A 19,841-nucleotide genomic window follows, 5' to 3' on the forward strand; every position below is an offset into this window, starting at 1 on the left:
AGGGTTTCTCTCTCTCTCTCTCTCTCTCTCTCTCTGTAGCAAAAACCCTCAACTCGTACAGGGAATGCGAGGGTTTCTGTAGCGAGGAGGCGCTCTACAACTTCATGATGAACGTCGATCGGATGAATTAGGGGGGCCTTGCGAGGTATCTCTCTTTTTTCCTCTTTCTGTCTCTCTTTATCCAGGAGGAGGATGGCGACCGCGAACCCTTTCGATCTGCTCGGCGACGACAACGACGACCCGTCGCAGCTCATCGCCAAAGCGGCGGCTGCGGTTGCGGCTGCCGCGTCCTCCGGTGGGAAGAAGACCGCAGCGGCTCCGGCCATAGCAAAGCTCCCCACGAAGCCGCTGCCTCCGGTGCAAGTCGGTGAGTGGATGTTTCGAATTCCCGCTGGCTTCCCGTTTCCTTACAGTCTTGATTCTTCGTATTTTCGTGTATCGAGCTGATGTCTTCAGTCGGTTTTCTTCAGTTTTTTTTGCGTGCTTCTGCGGTATATTTTTCTTGTGTTGGTAAATTGGCTACAGTTTTCCTTTTTTGATGGTTTCATGTAGTAATTCATGTGGTTTGGTGGGTTTTACTTGTGTGGAGCTTAGTGTAGATTTTGCTCGTGTGACGCTGTTCATCTTGATAGAGAATTGTGATCAACATTTGTAGAAAATTGGGGCTGGGAATTTTGTTTAAGTGGTTGTTTTGAATGCATATGGCACGATTTTATTTTCACTGTGTTTTTATGGATTCAAGCATCAGGATTGTTGTTTTTTATTTCAGAATCGGGATGTATATTCTGAATGATTAGTTGTCCATATTCTTTTTAAAGTTACTTGGTTTCATTAAGCCCATAGACCCCATGCCCCTTTGTCGTTGGGTGGGTCGATGGTGGTGAAATGTAAGAGGTAGTGGAAGTGCTTAAAAAAGTGTCTCGTGATATTTCATTTCATATGGTGAACATTGTTGAATTGGTGAGCTTGTTAAGCTAGGATTGTGAAATGTGGATGCCTACTTAGACCCCCCTCATAAAATGGATTGTTATTCGTAGTAAAGTTATCCTTGTATCGTTTAGTTCCATATGGAGTATGAGTTTTGCTTTTACTTTGTTTTACTTATGCGTTATTCATGATCAGTGATAGTCTTAGTGGAGCATTAGCGACAAAAAAATAGCTTGGCAATGCTGTTAGGGAGGTAAATAGGTTGCATTTAGTTCAATCCTACATGTAACTGATAATGGTGGATGACCTCTTCGGATTCAGGCTTGTTCCGTGGTAGACGACTTCAAAACCAATCCAATTTCATTGAATCCGAGCTGAATCATTATCTTATGTATAACTAGTGTGAAGTATTTGGACCCGGATGGATCCAGGTTTCAGAAACCCATATGTGGTCTGATCATTTCTTGGTGCAGTGGTAAGTGCTTGTACTGTCTCTGTGGATATGCTGGTTTGAGCATAAAAGCAAAAGTTAGGACCAACCTTTTATGCCCCTCCCCAGCATCACAGAGCATAAGTCTGCACCGGGTAGGGCCCTTTCTCATATTGTATTTAAGCACTTAATTTGTTGGATTGCTATGGGCTCACCAGATCTACCTAAAGGAATTTAGATCCACTGAATGTTTAGAAAACCTATATATTTAACATGCACAGATATTGCAATATGCCAACGTGATCTTATTTTTTGTTCTATCATCTATGATTCTTTCTTATGGTTAATTGCTTCTGCATACTTAACAGTGAGGGAGGCAAAAAATGAACCTCTTTCTGGGCGTGGTGGTGGCCGAGGTGGCCGTGGTGGTGGACGCGGTGGAGGGCGTGGAGGTGGGCAGTTTAGAGATTTCAATACCAATGAGGGTTCCTACAATAATGGGTTCTCGGGAGGCTCAAATTTAGGTGAAGATGGAGAAGTAGGAAGGCCTTCTGAAAGGAGTCATGGTGGCTATGGTGGGCCTCGCGGTCCCTACCGCGGTGGCCGTCGTGGTGGTTATGGAAATGAAGAGACAGGTGATTCTGAACGGCCACGGAGGCAGTTTGAGCGCCGCAGTGGAACAGGTCGTGGCACTGAGCTTAAACGAGAAGGTGCAGGTCGAGGAAATTGGGGAACTCCAACTGATGAAGTTGTCCAGTTGAGTAGTTTTTACACTCTCCAGGTCACATGCTTGTGATCCTTATTTATGTGTACCAGTACCTTCTAGCCCTTGCAAAATGTTCATGATACTCATTAATTCAATTTCCTGCATATAGCCTTCATTTGAATGGTATTTACTGTCTGATTTCTCCAATAAATCAGGGCAACAGAGGAACTTACATCTACTGAAGAAAAGAGCTTGACTCCTGAGAAGCAGCCAGAGAATGAAGATGATCCTGTGGAGACAAACAAGGAAGATGCTTCTAAGGAAGCCGAAGAAAAGGAGTCAGAGGACAAGGTACATTGTTCTTTTTCCAGTCTACATGCTTCTCTAGTTGCAACAGAACATCTATCTGATTGGTTGTATTGCATTTCATGTGAAGTCTGTTCATGTGGAAGTGAGAATGCTTTCGTATTTGTTCTCTCTTAACAGTGTTTCTTCTATATATGCTTGTAAAGTTAAGTCACACGGACTCGGCTAAAAGGTCGACGCACCCGCGTCGCCCGTACCTGACACAGGTGTGGCTTTGGACATGGTCAACGAAGTGTCAGACTCGGTCAACGCATCGGGGCCGAGTCCGTCCACATTTTGGACTTGGTCAACTTTGATTGAGTCTATTTTTGTCCATTTATTAAAATTAATTTTGGACTCGGTCAACTTTGACCGAATCTATTTTTGTCCATTTATAATTGTTATATATATATATATATATATATATATATATATATATATATATATATATATATATATATATATATATATATATATATAGTCGTGTCCCCGTGTCCAGATTTGTGGCACATATGTCTTATAATCATGCAGATAGCCATTTCTCTTTTGAGTTTTGACATCTTGTTGATCTTTGGTCATAGTGAAATTGCAGAGATGCTTTCATCTAATGACCTAAGTATCTTGCAAGTAGGGATGGCAATGGACCGGAAGCTTGCTTCTTAGATAGGTGGGAAGCTTGCTTCCCGGACAAGCGGGGGCGGGGATTGGGACGAGGGATAAGGTCTCCACCAGAGTTACTAGAAGCTTCTTAGATAGGTGGGAAGCTTGCTTCTCAGAAACTCGCTTCGGAAGCGCGATACTCCTCGCTTTCGAAACTTGATGAGAACCTCGATTCCCCCACGCTTCTCGTATGCTTTCCACACACTTCATTTATTCATCTTATATGTTCTCTTACTCAACTTTTCATGTGTTTTCTATCTCTTCTCACAAACTTCCATGTACTTTCTCTAAATTGGTAATCATCAATTTTAGATTTTGTTAAAAATTTAATTTTTACACTAAAAAATCATGAAATTTAATATTAGTCACTTTTATTTTAGTTTTCATTTGTGTTTCATTATGATTCACATTCAATTATTATATTTCTTTTTTTTATTCCTCGCTTTCCGCTTCCTATACATTTTAAAATGCATCTCTTCTCGCTTTCGCTTCCGCTTCCTAGTCTGGCAACCTTGGTCTCCACCCCCGCCCCATCTCAAAACCCGAACCTCCATCCCGCACGGGGATGGATTTTAACCTCCATCCCCGTTTCATGTCCTCCATCCCCGGTCCAAATGGGGGTGAGGCAGGGCAGGGCCCCGTTTCCCCTCGGTCTATTGTCATCCCTTAGAAGGATTGGGGATGGGATGGGGCAAGGCGGGGATCAGGACGGGGCGGGGGAAAGCGTAAGTCCATCCCCGCCTCCATCCCTACATGGGGATGGAAAGCCTTCATCCCTGCCTCCATCCCCGTTTCATACCCTTCATCCCCGGTCCAAACGGGGCGAGGCGGGGCCCCTTTTTTCCCCGGTCCACTGCCATCCCTACTTGCAAGACTGTTGAGAAACCAAATTTGTCTCAGAAACATGAGAATAGCAAAAGGCTACATTGAGAAGTAGAGAAGTTTGTTTTCTTATCTTCTTTTTGATGAAAGATTTTTTTTGTCAAGAAAGGCATTCATGATATTCTTTAGATACTATGCCTCTCTGTCCACATTTTCCAAGGTGCTTCTTATATTCTTTTTTCCCTTGATGTTTTCATATAACCTGACAGCATATCAAATTGCTTTATCATAAGAAAATTATAAAAACACGAAATTTGGGGGACACTTTGATGGCTAACTTGGCAAAAGTGTGCTGCTCCTGAGATGCAAATCCATGATTTTTTTTAATGGTTTTTCTGTTTAGTTTGCAGTGTTCTCTTTTATGTTTAAGTGAGGCATTGCCTGAATTCATTGAAGGTTTACCATTTCTGCTATTGTATATATGTCACACCTGAGACGATTATCTTCTAAGATGCCACCTGAAAAATGTCTGTTAACCATTATGCAGCGGCCACTACTTTATTAACGGACTGACTAGTAATTGGAGAATCCTTTGCCATAGTCTTTCTACGTAGGGCATCTGCCCACTAGTTGATATTTGTGTTGCACAATATGTTTATGTTTAGTTCTTTTAGTTTGAACTGCAATGCATATTTATCTCACCCTGCATCTACATTATTATATCTTTTTAAAAGGAAATGACTCTCGATGAGTATGAAAAAATGATGGAGGAAAAGAGAAAAGCTTTACTTGCAATGAAGACCGAGGAGAGGAAGGTTATTCCAGACAAAGAGCTTGAGTCTATGCAACAACTTTCACTCAAGAAAGGCAATGATGATGTATTTATTAAGTTGGTAAGCACACTATTTTCAGTTTTTTTAGGCTTAATTATTTAACACCGAGTTGTCTCTTTACATGAACAGTGATGGTAATTTTGTCTAAGATTGTTGATCTGTTTTCATGTTTACATTGTTGTCTATAAGGGATCTGAGAAAGATTTGGGTAGGCGGAAGGAAAGTACAGAGAAGGATGAAAAGATAAAAAAGGTTTGCAGCATATTCACATCTGTGTGCATATCTATATGTGTGTTTCTGTGTGTGCGCACTGAATAACTGGCCCTTTTGGTTGCACTGGATCTGGTCTTAAAAGCTTCGTGGACTTCTTACAAGAATCATGTTGGATTCACCGGTATCCATGCAACAACTGCAACATCACATCCACCCACTAGTCACCAATTCTCAGAAGGCTCAGAGCTTCAGATATTCTGAAAATAGTGATTTTAAAGGTTTTGGACTAAAATGGAAAATATCAAGATAATGAAAAGTCTAAATTGAATAAATTTGTCTTTTTGAATTTTCTGATATTTTTATTACATTTCTTATGTGTGTATGTTTACTTTCTAGTTGCATGCTTGCATGTGTTTTCTTTAATTATTTTGCATCACAGGATTATCTTCTATTTATTTCTTTTTTCTTACATTTGGCAGGCTGTTAGTATCAATGAATTCCTAAAGCCAGCTGAAGGGGAAAGGTACTATAGCCCTGGAGGGCGAGGTCGTGGCAGGGGACGTGGTGATCGTGGAGGGTTTAGAGGGGGTTTTGCTGGTGGCAATCCGAATGCACCGACAGCTCCTTCTATTGAAGATCCAGGACAGTTCCCCACACTGGGTGGGAAGTAGATTTTTATCATCAGTAGATGCTTGCTTCATTAGTTTCTTACATCTCGTATTTCAAGGAGTTGATGCAAGGATCCACGAGAATAATGAGGTTTCCTGTATCTGAGATCACTTTCTTTTCAATGATGTATATTCAAGTGTTGCCATATATGTCTTACTGTGTGTTGCTTGAACTTACCTTCAATTTTGAGCTAGAGTTCGTTGGTGGGTCATTAAGAATTGTCACAACCAAAATTATATGCTTTTGAGTTTTAACTTCAAACTTTTTCCTGCCAGTTGTTAGTGTTGCTTGTTCAACATTTGCTGTTTACTGTCTTGTTTTGCACATTATTACATTTGTTTATTATACATGATCTTTTTGAAATTTTGCAACTGGATTTCTGGTCACGTTGTTATGGTTCTTTCATGTTCACACATCATGTGATGCTCTTGAACATCTTGTCATCTTATGTATTGTGACCAGTGTCAAATGTGTACCATAATGATGTTCTGGGGATCCACTTGCTACTTTATAAAATAGGACATATCCAGATGTTCATTACTCCTATGTTCTGCCTCAGTTGTCTAACCAGTTTGCGGTGTGTGATGGGCGCTCCAGAAATTTCATTAATGGATTCCCCGCCCCCCAACGATCTAATTCTTTCTTTCTGCTGTTTTATATGCATGTAAAGAGTCAAAGGTGTTTTTTTGTATTTAGCTGACCTTAACAGAAAAGCTTCCCATGGAAAGGTTCTTGCAAGTAGTAAACACCTTTCCCCCCATCTCTGATACTTAGTTGCCTTAACAAGAAAATTACCTACATTTTATTCACATTCTTACTATAGTCCCAGATTGATTATTAGAAGCATTTTGATCCATTTGTGGCATTGTCTTCTACACTGTTTCCATCATCAACCTTCTTACCGCTATGTCAGTTGTCCTTTGATTAGGCCTTTCTTCATGATCTAATTTTTGTGGGCTCTGTTATGATGGTTTGCAAGAGCATATTGTTCTCAAACGTTATTAACAATGATAATACTGAAACCTATGGGGATTAGATATGAAGTTTGGGTTATCTTGCAGTACATTGTTATTGTTTTTTTTAAGTATACAGTGGTGGGGTGAGTGGCAAGATGTTGGAAGATCCTTTTATCCAGTCGCAAAGATCTAATCTCATCACGTTTTAAAAAATTCATTGGTCTTTATTCATGACACATCCTACATGTTTGATATGTTATTTTATCAGCATATTATATAACTTTGCCTTCCAATCTTCCACAACTTGTAGATATTTATATACATTTTCTCAAGATCTTTTTATCCAATCAGAAAGATCTGTTATCGCCATGTTTTAGAAAACTCATTGATCTTTATTCATGACACATCCTACATGGTGGATATGTTATTTTATCAGTATATATACTTTCTATTCCTATAGATAATTTTCTCATGATGGTTGTGTGTTTAGGTCGGTATCCTAAGGTTAGTGGATGCTTCCCTTTCTCTTGGTTGGAAGCTCTGCTTCTCCACTCACTAACGTTATTCACAGCCACTACAAAATTCATGGTGGTTTTGTTGCTTGAGCTAATCTTTTGTTCAGAATCATGCAAGTAATAAGAAAAATGGGAAGTGATGGTGTAAGCAAGCTGGTGAAACCCTATTGTTGTATCTACCTTTGTTGTTTGAACTTGGAGGCTATATTTTAATCTGATGAAAGCATCTAGTTTGCTCATGATATGAGGCGTAAAAACATAAATAATCTGGGATATGCAATTGCATCCTTGTGGCCTGTCTTTGGTCTCGTGATATATTGATATCGAAACTGTGTTAATAGTATTTCCTGCCCTTGGTTCAATGGGCATTTCCCCCTTTTCTGTATGTATGACACTGTAGTTGTGGTATACAAAATCTTTGAGGTCTTGTGTAACTGGGTGCTTGGTGTCACCGTGTCAGCCTACCTGATAGTCCTCAATCGTGAAGCAGCACTCTCTGGATTCTTGGATCCGTCAAGTGCTATAATCAAGGATCGCACTCAAGAATGTTTCAGGTTCTGTTTATCTGATGTATTTATGAATGTTATACTGTGGCTGCTTCTCAGGGTGCATCGTTTTTATCAAGTTCACGGTATGTATTGCGTTCGCATAGGCAGGCTTACCCTTAGAGTTGTTTTTCTTCCTTTTTAGTCAAGCTGGGATTGGGAGATAGCCCCTAGGATTCAAGGGGAATACCTAGGCTTAGGGTTCTGAGAAATCGTACCCGATGACACATTCTATGGTCGCCATTGTTGATGGCTAGTGTGCTACTTTTTTCTTGCATTGCTTCAACTTCTTATATACTCATGTATTGTTGCTGTGAAAATCCAAACCATAACTAGAACCTGCAACATTACTGTATTCATTGTCTCAGAAATTGTTTGTTCATGCTGTACTCTGAGAAAATGCTGTGATGTGAGAATTGAAGTCCCAACACTCTTCAAAAAACATGATAGACCAGGTACCGTAGGCCAGGCCCCAGATGCTTGTTTAAACTAGTAATGTGGTTACAAGCTGATCTGAAACGCGCTGCTGAGGTCTCATATTTCATAAATAGTATCGATCAAGTTCTTCTATGTTATTCTGCATCCATTTGCCATCATTATGTTGATCAGTATTGGTTCCTTATATTATGTTATCTTTTGTGACTAGCTGTTGCGGTCAAATTGGACGATTAACACTGAGTTATTATGCAAGCAGTGTTACGGACCTAGCCTTGGGCATGGGCCTAGGCCAACTACTAGGCTTGGGTGGGTGCAAGAGTGCATTGTGGTTATTATGTAAAGTCTTCAAGGGCATTTTTGAAAAGAATGTAAGGGGTAGTTATTAATGCCTAATGGTTTTTTCATGAGCTATAAATATGTGACTTGGATTCATCTTGTTCATTTCAATACAATAGGCTCTTTTGTGAGATTTGACTCTTCTAGTGTTATAAGTTGAGATTAGGCTTCCAACTAATTCTAGTTGAGAGAATCTCTTCATCTTCATTCATTACAACAACTCTCACTGACCAATTCTCAGTTCCCTAACTCCATTCCCTCTCTCTCCCATTCCCTAGTAGCTGACCTCCGCTCCATGCTCTAGCTGATTTCCCTTCTGTTCTTTTTTCCAATTTCACCATTGAAGCTTGACTTCTTACCTAATCATACCAATGGCTGTTATCATTTCTAGTATCAGAGCATTAAGATCTCATTCACCATCATTCATCATTGAAGATCCAAGAAGAATTTCTATTGAGATGCTCAACCCCACAAGGAGGAGCTCAACCCATTGGCCTCAAAATTGGAGGCTTTATCAACTCCAAGAAGTCAAATCATGGAAGTGGTTACTGCTGGACCAATTTCACAGCAAGATCAAGTGAAGTAGTACTGAAGGTGATTTACAAACTAAACTCACATCTGGAGAGGAATCTTGGATGAGTGATTTCATTCTTATTGAACTCTAGTGCAAGTTCCATACACTATCGAGTTCCTAGTGGTCACTGGATTTAAATTTTTGAAAATTCTTGGGTTCAGATCTTCAGAAATCTTTGGGTCCTCTATATGACGAAATTTAGTACTTAAGGTGCGAGTCGAAGTGAATTCTGGGGTCATTCAAGATTTCCCATGTTCTTTGGTTAAATCTTGATTGCTTCTACGTATTGCATGGCCACCTCGGTTGAGTTAGATTGCTTGAGCGTTTTTTTGGTGAAATTCTTGAATGAATTCAATTTTGGGTCATATATATGTTGAAGAGTATAGGAGTTGTTTGAACACATGATCTTTTGTTGTGGAGTGATTGAATAAGAATTGAGTTAGATTCTTGATTGAATTCACGTGGATCTCTCAAACCCACGATGCAGTTCTCAAGATCTTGATCTTGGATTCATAAGTTGTGAAATTTGATTACATTTTCCTGCTATAGTACCTATTCTTGTTATTTGCTGTTTTGGGGCGTGAAGAAGTTCTAAAATACGTGATTGGTGGTGCGAAACTAGTTTGGACTTCGTGAATTCAAGTTCTTGACCTAGCTTTGGTGCCAACTCTATGCAGGCCAACCCAATCCAAACCCTGAAAATTAGCCAAATTAAAAAAATCGTATCTTCTAATTCCTGTGGAATCGCAACCCAAAATTTTTACTGAAGTTTCCTACATGTGTTCACTTGATACCCTCCAATTTTTGGACATTGGAGCATATGCATTGTGAGATAAAAAATTTGAAAAATGATTATACTCTACGGATAATTTGACTCCATTTTCTAAAAACCTATAATTTTTTATATTCTTCTTATGTTTAAAGTCATTAATATCCGATATCGTTATGTCCCTTGTACCCTTTACAACTGCGAATGAGGCCTTATTGTGATAAAATTGTATCGCTCGTCAGTTAGGTTCAACTTTTACTTAAATCCAAAATCACATATTTTTTATACTGATCTTACGAATTTGCATAAATTTATTTGCAATTTTTTGGTGAAACTGAAATAACCAAAATCACAAATATCTTACTTTTTGGTATATATGTCAATATTTTTCATAAATATATTTGTGAAACACCTCTCATAAATATTTTACTTTCACATATACTTCTCGAAATTGCATAAATTCATGTGCGAAACTCTACTTAAAGGGAACCAATAAAATCACAATTATTACTTAAATATTTGTAAATTTTTTATTATATATGTTTTTTCTTAATATTTATGATTTTGTTGAATCATATATATTTTTGTTTTTGTTCAAAGGTTTCCTCTTCTCGTTTGTGTCTACAATTTTTTTTCGAAGAATCCTTGTGACGATTAGTGCATTTTAAGAAGGTTGCATTATCCTTGCACCTACCGGTTCACAAGGTGAGTTCTATACAATATATACATGTGTATCCTCATGCATATTTTTATTTAATATGGCAACCTAGAATCAGATATGTGAACAGATCCAACTCATGATCATTGAATATTCTTGTGCATATTTGTGTTGTTGCTATTGATGTATTTTGTATGTTTTCTTATGTTGTCATCGATAGGGTTTATTATGTTTATAGTTTTTTTATAGAAATATATATTATTGTATATATTTATAATTGTTTGCTTATCTTATTTGCGAATTTAGTGCTGACTGTTTTTGTACATAAATTTATACAATTTTAGAAAGTATATGCAAAAAAATAAGATATTTGCGAAAAGTAATTCACAAATATATTTATGCAAAATATTGACATATATGAGAAAGAGTAGGATATTTGCTATTTTAGTGGTTTCAGTTTTATCGAGAATTTACAAATAAATTTATGCTTGTTTGTAAGGTCCATATAAAATAACCTGCGATTCTGAATTTAAGTAGGAGTTGGACCTAGTCGACAATGGGTATAATTTTATCACAATAAGGCCTCAATTTGCAGTTGTGAAGGGTAAAAAGGTCCTAATGATGTTGAATATTTGCGATTTTGAACATTGAGATAATATAAAAAATTATAAGGTTTTTAAGAAATCAGATCCACAAAGTATGATCATTTTTGGTAAAAAATTTGTAGATTTTTTTTTTTAAAGACAAGCCGAGGTTAGGCATATCCCCACCAGTTACTATTCAATGTACTATTGGGTTTTGAACCTCCAACAACCCACCAAAAGGAGATGTGCACATACAGCTCCTACCAACCACGTGGAGCCCCCATTGGTAAAAATTCTGTAGTAAAACTTGTGTTACCCAAACTGTGTAATTCCTGAACCTGATCCATTCAGACATGTTTTTGTGTGAACCTAATTAGCCCGGCCTAACCCTGTTAATTGCCCTAAATATTGAACCTTAGATCCTCAATAACCCATACTTGAAGACCATATCAAGTCTCAGCTGTGATTCTACCCAGACTTTGACCAACGAACCCAAAACTAAACCAGTTTGAACCAAGACTGCACTTACCTAACCTGGTTGCACCTAGTTGAAAACCATGGTGACTTAGGGGGCTCAAGAGTTTGATGGGTTAAGAGCTAAAAAATGATCAGAGATTAACAAGCATAAGGGAGTTGCTATAAAATTTGAGTTGCTATAAATTTTCACACAATGGATCTAAGGCCTAGCACACACCATAAACAAGGGAGGCAAACACGCCTCAAGTTTCCAACATTTTATGCCATAGACCCCATCAGCTAGATATTCAAAGCTGAACAATATTTTAAGGTGGCACAAACACCCAAAAATTGAGAGAATCAGCTTTACCTCAATCTATTTGAAAGGAGATGTCATAAGGTGATACTGGTGGTTTGAGTCCAATCTTAGGACTCCTACTTAGCAACGCTTCACAAAGGCCCTTGTTATCAATTTTGGGCCTTCCAAACAAGAGGGGAATATGGTTGAATATCAAGCAGACTTTAAATCCTTGAGCAACATGGTGACTGTTTGGTTACAATATGCTTTGAGCACCTTCATAGGTGCAGACTCAATTATAAGATACAAATTGAAGTGAATATTATTAGGCCAACGAATTTCACTTAATACTTTCAGTTGCCAAGGCTAGCTAAAGAAAGACAAGCTAAGATGGTGAGGTGGAGCCGAGTTCCTACCACAACCAAGAAAGTGACTAACCAAGCCGGTTCAAGCCTAACCAACCAAGTCAGCAACACCAAATCGTTTCTCCAAGATAAGGAAGATGAACACACAAGTACCCTTCTAAGCCTCAACCAACCATAACAACATCAATATTAAGTTTAGAGGCTTGCCAATGAGCACATGAAAAAGTACCAACGGAAAGGTTTATGTTATCATTGTGATTTAGTGAGTTTTGCTGCCTCAATTTGCGTGTGAATACTGAGACTTTCAAAGAATAATGATTAAGATTTATTTTGAGTTTTCTGAAAATTATGTTTTCTTTGTAAGTTTATTTTAGTCAAATTCAATCTTGATCTACCATTTGTGGGTCTGGACCCAACTAATATTAGATCCAGTTAGGGTGACCTTATGCCAAGGAGAGGGTAGACATTGAGAGTTCTCCCCCCTTTCTACTGTCTTTCCTTGTTTTAAATGGTAATAGGTAGGTGTTCCTTAAAATTAGGTAGTAGGTAAGTAGGCATTTGTATTTAAATGCAAGTAGGTAGGTTTTCTCTTATATAGATTTTTAGTTTAAATTTTGTTATTTAATAGTATAGTTGTTAGATAAGTTGAAAGACGTTGGGAGCTTCAAACGTCTTTCTTTTTCTTCTTCCTATTTAAACCTTACGTAACAAAGCAAAAGACAATGAGTTATGAAATGAAAGTTTTGGAAACCCTCTCTTTTTTGCGTACTTCTTTGAGAGAGAGACACGAGAGAGAAAGAGAGTGGATGACAGACAATGAACCGTGGACTAAACCTGAGTGGCTAGACCTCGCAACTGTATACTACTTGTTTGCATGTTCTTTGGCAGCCCGTTGCTGGAGGTGACGAGTGCGAAACACTTGACCAGTTCATCCCGTCCTAATTGTGCGCTAGCGGGGCATTGTTGCAATTATTGGTTAGAAATGTTATCGTTGTTTTATTTTTTGTGTCTGACGAGTTGCATCAGATCAAGTTTACTATACATCCGGGTAGCACGAAGATGTATAAGGACCTTCAGAGGAACTACTGGTGGTACAACATAAAGGTAGACATTGCCGAATATGTATTGAGATGCTTAGTTTTCCAGCAGGTCAAGATAGAGCATTAGAGACCTGACAACATATTACAAACGATAGAGATTCCACAATGAAAGTGGAAGGACAATGCCATGGACTTCGTGGTTGGTCTGCTCAGAACACAACACCATTTAGGTCATCGTAGATCGCCTTACAAAGTTGGCACATTTCTTACCGACCAGAACAAATCTGACACTAGAGAGTCTGGCGGATTTGTACGTCAACGAGATCGTCCGGTTATATGTATTACCTGTCTCGATCATCTTATACAGAGATTCGAGGTTCACGCCAAAGTTTTGGGAGCAACTTCAGAAAGCTTTGGGGACAAAACTTAAGTTTAGTACGACATTCCACCCTCAGATGGATGGACAGTCGGAGAAGACTATCCAAACCTTAGAGGATATGCTATGATTTTGTACTTTAGAGTGGAATGAAGAATGGAGTAAGCATTTGAAGTAGCTGAATTTGCCTACAAAAATAGCTTTCACTCGAGTATCGTCATGACGTCTTATTAGGCATTGTACGAACGACCCTGTAGATCCCTAGTTTGTTGGAGCGAGGTTGGTGATCAAGCTATCGACTCACCAATACTCTTACAACACTACACATATTAGGTGCAATTGATTTGTAAGAGATTTGTGACTGCTCAGAGCCGTCAGAAGAGTTATGTAGATCCGAAGTGTTAGGAAGTCACATTCGAAGTGGAAGACCATGTGTTTCTCAAAGTATCGCCAACGAAGTGCGTGTTTTGGTTTGGCAAGAAATGAAAGTTGAGTCCGAGGTATGTATAACCTTTCGTCATCCTCGAGAAGATGGGACACACAACGTATAGGTTAGCAATCTTGCTTCAGTTCTCGAACATCTATGATGTTTTTCACATGTTGATGTTGAGAAGGTATGTGCTGGACCCTACGCATATCATTCAGTATGATGAGGCAGAGGTGCAGAAAGATCTCACATTCGAAGAACACCCGATTGAGATAGTAGATCGATGAGAGCAATTTTCTTTTTCCATGCATCGATGTTGGATGTAATACCTGTGATTTTTTGAGAAATTTTTGTGAATTTTTATAATTCTCTTTTTGTGTAATAAATAAAAAATAATAATTGGAGTTTAGCATTATGCTTTAGGGTATATAGCACTTAGAAAAAATTTCCTAAGTGTATGAAATACACCCACACACCCCTAGGGTCTCATCGATCGTAGTGATTTCTTTTTTTTAGAAATCATTTATGAAGAATTCAAAAATCCTTAATATATATATATATATATATATTCAAAATTTTAATAGACGACATGCATTTACATTTGAGCCTAATTCAAATTTTATTTAGTGTCATTTCATTTAATTCCACATTTTGGTTTTGAAAGAATTAAGTTTAAATTTCAAGTGAATTTATTAAGAATTTATTTAGTGAAATGGAACTTGTAAATTGATTGGATTTAATGAGAATGTAGGAGTCCATAGGTGGGCCGTCCTATTCTATGTAGCATTCCAATTTAAAACTTTAAAATGATAAAAAAGGCTTAAAAATCAAGTTAAAATAAAACTTGTCAAATTTCAAGGCAATCCTTGAAAGTCAAAACTTGCCTTTTTATAAGTTAAGGCTTTTATGAGAGAGGCGTCCCCTCCTAGATGATTCTAGTGTGTGTGTGTGTGGGGGGGGGGCTGAACCAAAATAAAGAAAATAGAAACCTAATGGAGAAAGGAAAAGAAAGTAAGGAGAAAAAAAAAGAAAAGAAGAAGAAAAAACTAAATAAACATTAACTTGTATACTTGCTTGCTAAGCAAGCAAGTTGACATTTGCAAATTAGAAAGAGCTTGGGCCATGGGGGTCGACCAACCCCTATGACCCCTTCCATATATCATATAATATGAATACTACATTATATATATATATATATATATAAATAAATATAGGGCCTAAGCTAACTAAATGTGATACAAAAAAAAGTAAGAAAAAAAAGGAAGGTAGAAAAAATTTGAGAAAAGAAAATGAACCCATTATTTAGATCAAGGGTTGCGATTCATCCAACCCTTGAACTCCCCTAGTCTCTATATAACATGGGAGGAAGGAAAGAAAGCAAGGAGAAAAAAAAAGAAAAAAACTAAATAAACATTAACTTGTAAACTTGTTTGCTAAGCATGCAAGTTGACATTTGCAAATTGGAAAGAGCTTGGGCCATGGGGGTCGACCAACCCCTATGACCCCTTCCATACATCATATAATATGAATACTACATTATATGTATAAAAATAAATATAGGGCCTAAGATAACTAAATGTGATAAAAAAGTAAGAAAAAGAAAAAGAAAGGTAAAAAAATTTTGAGAAAAGAAAATGAACCCCGAATTTAGATCAAGGGTTGTGATTCATCTAGCCCTTGACCTCCCCTAGTCTCTGTATAATATGGGAGGGTTTCACACCCCACCCCCTCCCCTATTTGTCAATTTTTGGTTCTTTCTCTCCCTTGCACTCTATTCTCCCCTTTGCTCCCTAATTTCTCTCTTCTCCTCTCCTCTTCTTCCTACGAAATTCTTATGCATCCTCCCTTGGCCCAACAACGAGAATACCCATGTGCATGTGAGGAGAGGAAGGAGCTCGTTGGTGCGGTCATCACACTTGTTGGCTGGCCAGATCCTACTTAAAATTTGGATTCGCGAGTGTAGGAGCCATTTTCACCAAAGCGGTAGGGGGTTCTATTCTCTACACGTAAATCAAAATTCATAGGCATAAATTCCTCCATTTTTTTATAAGGACAGACCCTAAACCATGCCTCTCACACATGGGTTTGACTTAGGGTTGTCGAAATATAAGATAAGAAGGGGTTTAAAAAAAAAACCTCTCTAACAACCGATTTCTCTAAATCGGATTTGAGGCCCCGATCCAAATTTTTGTTAAAAGGAGTAAAAATTGAATTCACGTAGAAAAATTATATTGTACCTAATAGAAATGGGTTGATTTTGTTTTTTTCTAGAAGGAATCGATTCACCCTCAAAAGTAGACAATTTTTTGAGTTAAAAATAAAAAAGAAAATATATATCATGCTATCGATTTCTCAGAAATAAAATCTATAAATTTTAAAAAATACATGTATTACTTAGTTATTTTTCTACAAATTTTAGTTAGAAATAGCAGACTAGTTCACGTGAATGTACTGTAAAAATTAGCATGATATTTATTATGTGTTTCATATAAAAATACTTGTTTTATGTTATCAACTTTCTAAAAAATAAGTTTTGTAATTTAAAAAAAAACACATAAGGCCTAATTATTTTTATGCAAATTTTTGTCAGAGATCGTAGTTGACGTTCATGTGAATATACTGTAATGATTAACATGATTTCTTATTTTATCTCATGGAAAAATTACATAGTTTATATGTGTTGTCACAAAATTTATCGACACTAGTTATAAGGAAATAGGCTTCAAGAAGACGGGTCTATTTTCTGGCCCAACGGTTGTGAAAACAAGATTTATCCATTGTAGATTAGTCTAAAGTAGTGTAGTTATATTTTAAATTTTTTTTTAATGCACCCTTGTAAAAAAATTTAGAAATATGAATTCGGCTAGCCTGTTTTGGGCCCATCTGAATGTATATTTTCATAACTACGTATTTTTGACCTGACACTCGACTAGTAAATCGCTCGTATCTCTCTTTTTTGGAGGCATTTTTATGAGTGGTTTGTTGCATTGAAAAGCTAACAAAATTTTACAGCTACTATAAAATTTTGAGCTATGTTCATGGACTAAGCACTAATATGTGATAGTCAAAACATAAAAGTATACATTTACACCAAAACATTCCTAACTCCCTCATCTAGATAATTTTTTATGAACAGTTTGTGCATCATAAATCTGACAAAATTCTATACAAAATATAAAAAATTAAGCTTTGATCGATGAGTGCAAAATTTTTTGTGACCTCTGTAACAATCGAACAGAGTTGGGTTTTTGCAAGTTTGGAATCAGTTTAGGAATCTACTTTGTACTTACGTATTTTATGTATTTATATGCATGCTTTTGCGAATTAATGACAGACTGTATATGCACTATCAAAAGCAAATTTTTTGCAGAGAATCAAGTGCCTATCCATGGAGCATGAATTGAATGTTAAACAAATGCATAAGCTTACCTATATGGCCTTTCACTAATTAAGGGATTAAGGTATCTATATTTCGAATTAATGGCAAATGTGAATGGACTGTATATGCTGAATTTTCTATATATGTTTGCCATGATGATAATGATGATGTAAATGAATGGATGCATGCAATGTTTAAGAAAAATTCATCACGTTGTTTATGCATATGCACATATATTTGCAAAGAAAGAAGTATGAGTATGTTATCAAATTTAATGTGTTTAAAATATGCATTCATTAGCCTTGAAGTAGCCGAATCCCTTAAAATATTTAATTTAAAGAAGTTAAACATGTAACACTAAAGAATGATGCTTGTAAGGAGAAGACAAGTGGTACTTACGGCTTCATAGAAAAAGTTTTGAGCACAAAAGGTTGCACCTCTCTAACCATGAAGATAAGAAAAACCTCTGTAATAGACTATAACGTATATGAAAGAAAATTATGAGTGAAAATCAGATGCATTGGGATGAGGTATTACGAGCGCTCTCTCGATACGCTTGTCCCTCACCCATAGGACATGTGAAAGGTGCCCGACCAAGTCAAAGCCAAAGCCACCTATGTTTGAAAATACTAGTACCCACAGGGCTAAGAAGTGAAACTTAAATGAATGTGCATTAGATAGGCATGACATGCATCATATAAGAAAGAAAACTTAATTAAAAATAACAGTGAGTTCATGCATAAAATTGACTTCTGCAATGGTAAGTGTATGCATTATTTAACTGTTCATGCTTATTTAATTATTTATGTCTAAGTGGATGATTGATTAAAATTAGTTTCACAAATGTATGCTTGCATGAGATATTAGAAATGCATGTTTAATTTCGTTATATTTACTTTTATTAAATGTATGAAAATTTGAAGTAATTCCTACTTACTAGTTTCAATTTATGTGTTTTGAATAGTTCTACACTACTGAGATATGTTTGTCTGACCCTATGAATTTTAATGTTTTTAGGTAGCGATTGATCTCACGTGCGATGACAAAAGGTTGCGATGGGGACCAGGCCAAGCCTTTCTCAACCTCTGAGTATTTTGGACTGAGAGCAATTTTAATTGCTCAAAACTTTGATATTTGATTTAAATTTGTTAAATGAACTTTTGTTATTAATTTGGACATGTATGAACGTTTATTCAATTTATGAATGTTTAATTTCTAAATTAAATGCATGTATGAATGTGAATGTAATCAAGAAGTAACGTGCCAAGTTTTTATGCCGTTTAATTTTCTGTTGTAATTTTTATAAAACCATTTCAAAACAAAATTCTACAATTTTTGAGATATTAAATTTGGGGTGTTACATTTGGCACTGCTGGAAGAGAGTCTCTTATGTCCTGCTATCTTTTTCCAATCCCTTAAAAGGTTGGTACCCCATGTGCAAAGCGATTCTCCATCCATTGCCACATTTTTGCACATGAAGGTACAAAAGATAACTCTTGAGGTGGGAGTCATCTATCCTTTGGGTCAGAAGACTTTTGATTTTTTAGAGAGGTCGTTGATTGACATTTAACTTGAGCTAGATGATGGGATCATTTCTTTCTTCAACCGAATTGCTGGTAAGTCAATTTGCCCCTCAAATTTGGACAATGGAGACTATATAGGAAGGTCATTCTTTTCTATAATGAATGTTACAAAAGGGACCTTGATGTGATTGTTGTCTGGTGGGTCTATCTTAGAGGACTCTCTTGAGGTTTCTTGGTTCTTCCATAGAACACGTCTTCCTTGTACCCTCATCCTCCTTGGTAACAAACTTGATGAGCCATTTGTAGATAATAGGAACTGGCATTGGCATTGCATGCGAAGGTTTGAGTAATGTATATCAGTGAGTTGGCAAGCAATCTCTGCTATATAGCTTTTTCTGAAAATCAATTTTCTTTCGGTTAGCAGGTTTGGACCCCTTCTTTTGTATCATGATTTGGGAAGGGCTCTTGAAAAATGCCCAGGTCATTGTTGCCCGAGTTTTGTGGTACCTCATCAATCAATAACTCATCACTTTCGATGTGGTTATGTATGATGTGCCTAAGGACAATGCATTTTTCAGTGTCATGGCCCACTACCCGATGATATCGACAATATTTGAATGGGTCTTTACCCTTTATCTGTGGTGGATTCGACACTTCGGGTAACTTCATCAGGTCATTCTACAGTAGAAGATATGTTGGACCATTCATTATAGAAAAGGATGACCCCCAACCTGGCTGTCCTTTTTGGTTGCCCAACAGGACACTGCGCCTTGTTGAACGCATTAGGTCAGGGTCTGATCGAACCCCAACCTACTGTGTTTAGCAGTGTGCAATAGTTTTATCTTCATCAAAATATCTCTTACCAAAAGTGTCTTCCGGTTTGGTAAGAAAGAAAAGCTGAGTCTTAGATATGTTAGACCGTTCTTGGTACTAGAGTGCATTGGTGAGATGACTTACAAAGTAGCACCATATCCTCAGTATTCACATATACACAATA

General features: G+C 37.2%; 1 protein-coding gene across 2 annotated transcripts; it reads left to right on the forward strand.

The window, feature by feature from the left end:
* The first annotated feature begins 2 nt into the window (after nucleotides 1–2).
* LOC149820246 (RGG repeats nuclear RNA binding protein A-like) lies at nucleotides 3–18,518 on the forward strand. Of its 2 annotated transcripts, XR_016426742.1 has the most exons (7): nucleotides 3–367; nucleotides 1,726–2,113; nucleotides 2,279–2,414; nucleotides 4,625–4,783; nucleotides 4,913–4,975; nucleotides 5,416–5,695; nucleotides 18,339–18,518. XR_016426742.1 is itself a non-coding variant. In XM_089983541.1 (6 exons), exons 1-6 carry the CDS (start codon nucleotides 193–195, stop codon nucleotides 5,605–5,607), a joined length of 1,113 nt encoding a protein of 370 aa, XP_089839667.1. In that variant the 5' UTR covers nucleotides 3–192; the 3' UTR covers nucleotides 5,608–5,752. The 2 variants fall into 2 exon arrangements, 1 of the variants encoding a protein (XP_089839667.1); XM_089983541.1 differs by lacking the exon at nucleotides 18,339–18,518 and having other exon boundaries at nucleotides 5,416–5,752.
* Nucleotides 18,519–19,841: the final 1,323 nt, after the last annotated feature.

Source organism: Nuphar pumila, chromosome 12, assembly GCF_984573655.1.
Source record: "Nuphar pumila chromosome 12, dmNupPumi1.hap1.1, whole genome shotgun sequence".
NCBI classification, from domain to species: domain Eukaryota; kingdom Viridiplantae; phylum Streptophyta; class Magnoliopsida; order Nymphaeales; family Nymphaeaceae; genus Nuphar; species Nuphar pumila.